The sequence below is a fragment of the Octodon degus genome, unplaced genomic scaffold (assembly GCF_000260255.1).
Source record: "Octodon degus isolate 3935 unplaced genomic scaffold, OctDeg1.0 scaffold00034, whole genome shotgun sequence".
Classification (NCBI taxonomy): Eukaryota; Metazoa; Chordata; class Mammalia; order Rodentia; family Octodontidae; genus Octodon; species Octodon degus.
Window position 1 is genome coordinate 5,872,816 of NW_004524610.1, and position 10,013 is coordinate 5,882,828.

The window sequence follows — 10,013 nt, forward strand, 5'->3', positions numbered from 1 at the left end:
AGAGAGAGACAGAGAGACAGAGAGAGACAGAGAGAGAGACAGAGAGAGAGGGACAGAGAGAGACAGAGAGAGAGAGACAGAGAGAGAGAGTGTCAGACAGAAAGAAAGTCAGACAGAAAGAAAGATAATTTTAAATTATTTTCTGTGTAACTATGAGAACAAGGTTTAAAACTTTGTCCTACACAAGAAGCAAAAGTGAATTTCCAGGTACGCCCCTGCCATAGAAAGGTCACAGCCTGTTTCCTACACGTAGCTCTTCATTTCTGAGGTCACTGTGACATTCTCCACGACAGCTTTCCTACACATGGGCTAACTACATGTAATTTCAATTAAACCAAATCTACAGTAAACAACTACATTTGGTTAAAAATATTTTCCCCCTATAATTTTTTTTACATTTAGAAGTACATTTTAGAAGTTTATCATGTTTTTAAAAATATTTTTATATTTTATTAGGATTTGTATATTACTTCAAAGGGAAATAATGCATGTTGGGTATGAGAAGAAAACATCTATTTATTCAGATGATTTTAAATGAGCATCCAAATGTTTCTTGATTTTTTATATGAAAATATAAATAGTTAATGTACTCCAGAATATACAGAATATTTTTCTGTTGTGAATAGGATTCATGTAACATATATTCAGACATGTTATACTTGATGTGCACATGTAGTATTGAGGTTTGGAGGTGGATATTGTATCCAGGAATCTATTAATCTCTCATTCATGACAATAATTTGTTTGAAAATGAACTCAATTTTCATGGAGATGTTTGTACATCTGCGAATCACACAACTTCGGGCAGCTATTTCTAGAGCGCCTCCTGCAGATTCCCAGAACAATGCAGGAATAGGAAAGACCTGCCCGTGTGGACCTGCCATTCATGAACATTTTTATGACTATGAAACCTCAAAACTTCTGAAGCCCCATTATCTTGCATGCTGAAAATGTATAATAAACTAATGCTGAATTTTATTGATCTTTTTACATTTGTGAAAGAGCCTGCCATTTTTCTCCTAATCTGTTTCTTTGATTGTTATTAACAGTAGGTGGTTTTGAGATTAATGCTCTTCTGAGAGTAGAGAAATCACGATGTCTTAGATGAGCTTAAATTACTATTTTATTTATAACTTTGTGTTATAGTTTTAATAGAAATTGTCTTTTCTTCCACATGCCAAAGGCTAAAATTAGACACATGTCTATCACCATGCACAAAACTACAATCAAAATGGATGAAATATTTAAATTTTAAGACATAAACACTAAATGTACTGGAGGGGAAAGTAGGTAGAAATTTTGAAGACATAGGATTTTTTTTCTCCGAATGCCTTCAGGGCAGGTTTGTCTGGCTTGAGTTGTGGGATGAACCACAGCAACCTGAGCCTGACTGCTTTGTGGAAGCAGCCACTTAAAGAACTGAGCTAAGGGGCAGGCCCCCTTGAAGACATAGGAGTAGACAGTTCATGAACAAAATCCAAACTGCACGGGAAATACTTCAAAGAATCAACAATTGGATCTCATCTTTTCGAAAAGTTTCTGCACTTCAAAAGAAATCACCAACAGAATAAAAATAAAACCCATGAATTAAGGAAAAAAATTATAACCAACAGTGAGTGCCTCAGACAAAGGACATAAAAAGAAGTTAAAAAACCAGGCCTCCAAAATTCAAAGACCTAATCAAAAAATGGGCATCTCAGATGAACATATACTTCACTAATGAAGAAATACAAGTGGCAAACAAATATATGAAAAAATGTTCAGCATCATCGATGATTTAAGAGATGCTGATTAAAACTACCCTGAGATTCCATCTTATGGTAGAAAGAATGGCTAACATCAAGAAGTCAGCCAATAACAAATGCTTAAAGGGCTGTGAGAAAAAGGAATCCTTCTCCACTCTTTGTGGGAATGCAGACTGGTACAATCATTGTAGAATTCAGTATGGAGACTCCTCAAAAGTTAGGATTGGAGGTCCCATTCAAGCCAGCTATTCCCTTCCTAGGTATTTTCCCAAAAGAACTGAAATCATCATACCGCAGCGATAATGTGCAGCCACGTTTCAGGCAGCACAATTTGTCACAGCTAAATATTGGAAACAACCCAAATGCCCATCAACTGAGGAATGGATACAAGAGAAATGGTATTTTTATATAATGGAGTATTAATCAGTTATAGAAAGGATAAATTCGATGCTTTTATAGATAAATAGATGCAGGTAGCGATATTACATTGGTAAGTGACATAAATCAGCCCTGCATGTGGAAACATCATATTGTCTTGGACATAGTGTGAGAGCCTGAAAGAGTAAATAAAATCTGAAAGGCACAATAGATACTGTGAAAGGGAGAGAATCTGCACAATGGGGAGGAATGATTTGGATGAGGAAAAGGACAAAAGAAAGGAGGGAAAAAGATATGTATTATTCAGGATGGCTTGCGTAATTGGACTGCTCATTTCTGCGGGCCTACTGAAAGGAATGTTTAAATTAAAAATATTTATTTTCTTCTGCATTTTAATTTTTTATTCTACTGAGCCATGTCCGCAGCCCCCTTGCATTTTAATTTCTTATACTTTTTAATTGTCTACCAGTTTTTCAGGTTTATTTTTGGTGGCCTAAACAACTAATTTGAAGATAATATTATGCTACACAACAACCATTGTTGAATTCATTTTTCTTTGTTTAATGAAATTTTGTATCATTTCTAATTTGTTTTTAAATTTTTGTATTCTTAAGAGAAAGCAGTCGTCTTTTCTTAAATGTCTTCTTGAGTCATTTGCTGAGGTGATGTGCTGGTGTTCTCAGTGTGGGGGTGCTTCAGACCTGGCTCTTCATGACCTACCTTTTCCTCAGCAACAGACTTCAGCAAAGTTGTAACTGCAACTTCTCCTCCTGTCCCTTTGCAGTGTACAATACTTCCCCTCTATTTTTGTCAGTGTTACAATTCATAAATATGTAACTCAAGGACCTAAAGCCATCTTTTCAACATGAGATTATCAGAAATGCCGTCCCCTGGTGGGAAGGGAGGCTCTGACTTCGATGAGTGCGGGCAGCAAGCGCAGAGGGCCCCAAGGCTTGCCCCTGCATTGCGTTTCCATAGCCCCGCCTAGTGCTTAACAGTCTCCTTCTCCGGTGGAGTTGCGTTGCGCCTCTCTTCCCCAACACAACCAGCTGCCCCCAGTGCCACAGCATTGAGCCAAGTCTTCTTCACGTGCTGAATGCTGCGGAGTGCGGCTCCTTTGCACATCATGCTCATACTCCATCAGATTACGGCGTGGACAAGTGCTCGCTTCTGTTGTCACCTGCAGCCACTTGCCCAACACTGAAAGCTGTCTGCAGAGCCAGTCAGCATTATTTTGAGTGTGATGATCTCTGGCTCATTCCAATTTTCTATGTATTTAGCAAATTTTGACCATTGCAACATTTTTAGAGACTGCCTACTTCATCTAAATTTCCGTCATAATTACATACATTCTAGTACTATTTCAGCTATGATTTCATAATTTCTATTTTATCTGTAGAGTGCTACACACCACTCTGCATTTTTTAATCAGCAATCTTGTTTCCTGCCCCCTCCCCCCCTTTTTTTTTTTTTTTGCTCTTTTCTTTTTCTCTGTTTTCTGTCTTTCTTCCCTTTTGTGAAAGTTTGGCTAACGGGTTTCTTACATTTCAATAATCCTTCAAACAATTCTCACTGATGTTTGCTGTTTATGAGTTTGCTGGAAATTGGGTGAATTTTTCTATATAATTCCTGGCCTAAGGGCTATTTTAACAAAGTTATTTATAACAAAGACAGACGTGTCCTATTAAATAAACGCATCTCCCAGAGCACGTCAAGTGCGCAGGCGTTGGGGTCTGGAGGCGTTTGCTTGGTCCAAATGCCTCTCTCGTTTGATACTTGTCTCTCTTGCCTGCCGCTCTTCCCACCAACTGCGGTTATTGCCATCAGCCTGCACATTCCACATGTGTAATGCTCCACGGTTACCTACAAACACGCCCAGAAGTGCATCTGGACAGGAAGCCCCGCTGACTAAGTGGACCTTCTGCCTCACTCCCAGAGCCTCAGGCTTCCCAAGTGGCACACGGTCGGGGCCACCGCCGCAGCCCCACTGGGCCACACTCCTTCCTCTTTCTGGATGATGGTGTGGAGGTGTAGGCAGGGCTTGGGAGTTTTCTGTTGTGGATCAGAGGGTCTGCCTGAAATGGCCACATAACCCAGCCACAACAACACCCGCCTGAGCACCATCACATGAAATATCTGCCATCTGATTTGGAATTTGGGGTGTATTTAGATCTTAGAGTGCGTATTGTGGTTGCTACTCTTTCTGTTTCCTCATTCTTCTTCCCAAGCCCGGTTTTACTCTGGTAGCATCATCCTGTCCCCATGCTATGCCCTGAGGATCCCAGGCCTCTGCCCGAGGTAGATTAGGAACATTGCAGAGCAAGGCACTCTTCCAGCAGGTGGCAGGGCGCAGGCCTTGGGTGAGACTGACCTTGTTTCTCATATTTTCTGAAGTCCACACCTTCCTATAAACTGTAGCCCCAGAGAAGTTCTGGCTGCAGCTGGCTTTTCCCTTTTTGCTGGGTGGAGTTGGGATGTTTTTGTTTGTAAACTTGGCTAGCTGCCATTTGCTTTGCTTAGGTCACTGCTGCCTGCCCTGACGGGACTGCCTTGGCTGTGTGGGAATGGAGCCCCGCATAGCAGGGCCTGCTATGAGCGTGGCCTGCGTGGCTCCGTGGTGGCTCACTCGTGGCTTTCTGTTTTGGTATTCATCGAGTGTATGTTTGCTTCTAGAGTGATCTGGATTTGCCTTTCAGAACTTATCCATTGACATTTTATTGTTAATATTAAGGACTAGAAAAGAGGTCTCAAAGCCTATAGGCATACGTCCATTGTCTTGGAAAATGAGGCTTCAAAAAAGACAGATTTGATAGTTTTGATATTTTTGTCTTAGGATAAGCAAAATAAATATAACACATTGTGCGACTGGATCTTTGCCAAACAGCCAATTCAGTTCAGATTATGCCTGTGTCCACGGTGTCCAATAGTGAAATCATAATAAAGAAATACAGAATTTATGTAAAATAAACTAGCATTTAGGTTAATCCAAGACAATTTTCCCAGACTTAATTAATATCCTTTGAATAACAAAGGTAGCAACATTTGGGTTCTTCCTGGAAACTTAATGTGACATCTGTGAGGCCTCTTGCAAGGCGAAATGCCCTGCACGTCCCATCACGGCGCCATGGTGACAGCATCATGCCCAGCACTCCCAAAGCAGCTGCCATCACGAGGAGTGGTTTTAAAATTTGAGTTTTGACTGTGATCATACATACTTCAAGTGAAGCATGAAGGGCTTGATGGGTTTGGAGCTCTCTGGCATGAAGTACTTTAGAAAACATTAAGTACACACGTGGGCTGAGAAAAAGCCATGTCCCGCCTGATGTTTCATTAAATATCAATTTTCTCTAATCTAATATTAATTGCAAGGTGCGCGCACTCTGACTTCCGGGCATGCTGGGCCTGCATCGCTGTACTCTCCGGTGCGATTCCCCGTGCAGCCCGTTTCCTTCAGCGCCCCGCCGGATTCAGTGGAATCAGAAGAGTTTAGGGCTTGTAAGGGATTTCTTCTCTTGGCTGTTTTCATTGCACAGTGCAGAATGTGGTGGGGGAAGATGCCCTGTGCCTTTGCTCAGAAGCAGAAGGACACATGACAACCACAGTTCTGAAAGTCTGAGAAGGGCAACACTGGGCCCCCTCTGGCCAGTCACTGCATACGAGATAGGCAGGTTGACGCGGCTTCACACGTCATTTTAAAACATTACCTTTTTCCTTCAGGGAAGCTGGGGCCTTCACTTCTTTCCCCTTCATAGTCTCTGGAGAGAAACGAGCACTTATTTGCAGCTGCAACAAAGAAGGCTGAGAACATGAGCATAAGGGAGCCAGCAGGCGGCGGGAGCTGTCTCTGGGCAGAAGGAGGAGGTGCTCTTTTACTCTCAAAACGCCTTGTGTCACCAGGCACAGTGCAGGAGCAGCGCAAGGTGCAGTGAGCGTCACCTGGCGATTTGCATCCCGAGTCACACGGATTGCTGAACAAGTCATAATATACTCGCTCATTTAAGATGGTGAACATTCAAATGGAGAGGAACTTGCTTCCTTGTAATTTTAGAAAATACAAGACAGCGTCTAGAAATCTCAGATTTTTTAGTCAGCACTAATTCAGCTTATTTCTTTCAGTTCACTTTTTATAAAATAAACAACCAATGAGAAATACTGCGTATGTCATATAAATGTCAAAGGGCCGGCGAGATAGCTCGGAGGCCTGAGCGCCCGCCTAGGCAAGCGCAGAGACCTGGGTTCCATCCCCGGTACCACAGGCTGTGTGGTCCAGCCCCCAGGCGTGCTGGGCTGGCCACAGAGACCAACTGTGGTGGTGTGCACCTGTAACCCCAGCTCTGGGGAGGCTGAGACGTGGGGGTCACTATGAGTCCAAGCTGCACAGTGAGACCATGTACAAAATACATAAAAACCACCCCAAAAGTAACTCACATAGATGTGGTGTTTTCACCTTTAGACTCAAGTAAAAAACTAACATTAAAAGTAAAATAAAACTTGAGAGATTATTTTTCTATAAGCCCATTTCATGATAAACTTCCAAAAACACAAAAATTGAGATTCTAGTTAAATAAGTCCAATAAAACTGCACTGCCTCTGTTCCAGCTCAGTGTGACTTGCCCACGTCAGGCTGCAAGCAGCAAGCCGAGCCTCACGGCAGCTCCCCAGCGTCCGGCCAGGAGGCACATGGCACTTGCTTTCTGCTTTCTCTCCAGCATTAAATTTCCACGTTCACCTTGTAGGTCATAGTACCAGTTCATGCAATGGGAAAAGGAAAAAAGAAAGCGCTCTACCACTGCAGCCCTTCGCTCCTGGTTCAACATTTGCTACAGCATTCAGAATTTTTGAAAGGGTACTGTGACTGTGGTCTTGTCCACAGTCCTCCTAAAGTGACTGAGAAAGTGCTCCCAGGAGGGCAACTAGTGGGTTGGAGGTCTTAGGCCAAGTGAAGGAAACAAGGCACAGAAAGGCCGGTTCTGCATCTCACACGTGGAATGATCTAGAAGACTAAAGGGGCCCCCGCTAGAAAGGAAACGCTGAGGAGGTGGGTGGGCAGAGCGAGAGTGTGGCGCTTCATGCACACGACAGAAAGAAGCTTTAGTAATCTACTGCAGAGAGGGTTGGCTGTGACAAAAACCAGTACATTGCACACTGTGAAACTGCAGAACCAGTGGATTTTTTTAAATGTCTTCTTCACAAAGAATATGGCACGGATTTCTAAGTTAGTCTGTTTGAATCATTTCACATTGTAAATACGTATCAAAATTATAATTCTCTGTTAATTAAAATTTAATTTAAAAAAGCAGCATCCTTCAAAGCAACATTTGCTACAGCATTCAGAATTTTTGAAAGTGGTGTTGGTGGCAGTGTGACACACATGAAGCTACTGATGGTGCTACACATAGATTCGGGCCCGAGTATTTTGGATTTCAGCATGTGACCTTATGGTCAGAAGCCCTGAACTGCACGGCACACTGAGAAGTTTTATTGTTTTTTCATCCTAGCTGATAAGGGTAATTCGTGGCTCTTGAACATCTGAGCAGAGCCTAGAGTCGGTGTGCTGAGAAATGATCAGTGGCAGTCCATACGGAGTCCAGCAGGGTGGCATGGGTCTCAAAACTGCAGCTTCAGCCTGCTTATGCAAATGTCTCCGTGGGAGGCAGTGACAGCACACACAGTGTGGGCAGAGGGCGCCCCAGGAGGCTTGGGCTTTGGTGGAGAACAAAGGGATGGGAGCAGCAGGGCATGCACCTCTGCAAGGGGTTTCGAGGTAGCAAACTGAACGTTTCTGCTTTGGAGAATAGTCTCAGAAAGTGAAGGGGACCTCGGCTCTGAGCCCCCTGATGCCAAGAGGGCTGTCGCTTTCAGGCTTGCTCTGATTTCCTGGGAGCTTTTCAGTGGACTTCTAGTTCTAATCAGGGTACTTTGAAGGACACAAGAAGCAGGAAGAAAATATTTTGGGTATGGATAAAAGAATTTTTTAAAATAAGTGTAACCTATGTAGTTTAGTGTAACGTAAGGCAATGTCAGCAATGTATTACACAGACATATTTTCAGTAATAAATTTTCATTATGATACTATTGATTTTGGTACCTTTCTCCTTCAGAGCTGCAGAAGTCTTCCCAGATTTTTCTTTTTTAATTTCTAGAAGAAAGATCACAAGAAGGAAGGGTCAGAAGGAATGGTAAAGAAAATATTGCACGTTTTTTCATATGTTTATTTCTTCTGGGGCTTATAGAAGTGAAGGGCCTCTGAGCTGGCATTCAGGAGACAGTTGTTAGTCTTCTCCCAGTACATTCTGCAATTAAGCCATCGAATTAAAACTGCAGAAGATAAGCAATAAGCCCAAGAATTATTATCACAAGGTGAAAGCTGTGACAGTGACAAAATGGGTACAAATACATATATGCAGTCTATGTCAGATAATCAGTAACACTGTTGCTTACTACTGTTGAGCCTCGTTCCCTACTGCTTTGCTATTCAGTGTTGCCATTTAGTAGCCCAGGACATATGTAGCTTCCGCTATTAATTCCTGTCTTTGTCTAAAGGGACCCAACAACCTTCCAAGGGAAGTGGCTCTGAGATAGCACTGTTCAAGCTGAGCCACAAAGGTCCAGCGCCTGTAACTTCAGTAACAAGAGCTGTCAGGACAGGTTGGGTGCACAAGACAGGAAAGCACACCTTGGAGAAGGACGCTGAGTAAGAGTGATGAGTGAGGATCCACCCCAGTGGGGCGAGGTGGGCACAGAAGCCCACGGCAGAAGAGTGGAGCGAGCAGGTTGGGCTGGGAGGCAGCAGCGTGGGCGTGGTGAATGCTGTGTAAATCTCTGTGAACAGCGCAGGGCTGTGAAATCAATGCTCAGATTTCCGAGGCTAGGACAGAGACTACGCCACTGGCACCTGCTCACCTGGCTCTGACAAAGGCAGCTCTCACGTAAGAAACTCAAACTACACCACCGTGCTGGAGCAGCTGCACACACGCAGTCTGGGCCCCAGCTCCAAATGCACCCAGCCCGGCGGGCACACCAGCGACCAGCAGTCAGCCCGGGTCCCCTGCACACTGCCGCTGATGGAGGCCCATGATCTGGCCCAAGCTGACACCCAGTCGCGGTCACCCCAGCCCCTGAGTGGACACTGCCCGGCTCATCCTTCCTCATCCCTGACCACTACATCATGAGCAAAGCGAAGCAGCTATTGTTGATTTACACCCTTCAGCCTGGACCTGGACTAAACAATTAAATAGCATATCCCAAAGCACAAAATAGTGGACCGTGAGATTAGTTCACTATTAGGGATGTATAGGTAAAGAGAGAGGCTTTATTATTTCTGGTTTTAAATCTGTGGAAGGTTTTCAGTGAGAAGATATCATCTGGTTTAGGTGCATTTCATGGGTCAGAAAAATGGCATTTGGCTATGTAGCTCCTCATGAAACACAAATGACAGGGCTTTTTCTTTTGTTTCAAAGAGAAACTGCTGCTCTTCTTTGACAGTAGGATAACAACCCTTTGCCTGCGATGTGGGTAACACAAAAGGGGGGCGATGTGTCAACAAGAAACTCAAAAAGGAAAATAGAGTCCAGAAAGCAGCGGGAAAGCCTGTGGCGCAGAGGCTGTGTGTGAGAGGCAGGTGTAACAGGGTAAAGGTCTTATTCTTAAGTGGGGCTATCGGAAGGACCCCTACCACATTTAAGTCCCCAGTTGTATGGCTTTCTTCACAGACTAACTTGACTACAGAATAACTGAATCCCAGGCAAGTAAAATAAACCGAAGAGCTAAATGCTGCTTCATTAAAGTACATGAAAACGGGGCTGGTGAGATGGCTCAGTGGTCTAAAGCACCTACTTAGAACAAGCTTAGCAAAGCACAGGGACCGCGGTTCAATCCCCCAGCACCACA

The 10,013-nt window shown here is 43.5% G+C and overlaps 1 protein-coding gene across 1 annotated transcript in view; it reads right to left on the reverse strand.

The window, feature by feature from the left end:
* The window catches only part of LOC111816545 (triadin-like), a 114,772-nt gene that overhangs the window by 51,707 nt on the left and 53,052 nt on the right, over positions 1 to 10,013 (reverse strand). Inside the window, exons 9-10 of the mRNA XM_023714215.1 lie at positions 8,212 to 8,262; positions 5,828 to 5,878 (exon numbers count right to left, since the gene is read on the reverse strand). Coding sequence (XP_023569983.1) covers positions 5,828 to 5,878; positions 8,212 to 8,262 — 102 coding nt within the window. The remainder of the gene's footprint in view (positions 1 to 5,827; positions 5,879 to 8,211; positions 8,263 to 10,013) is intronic.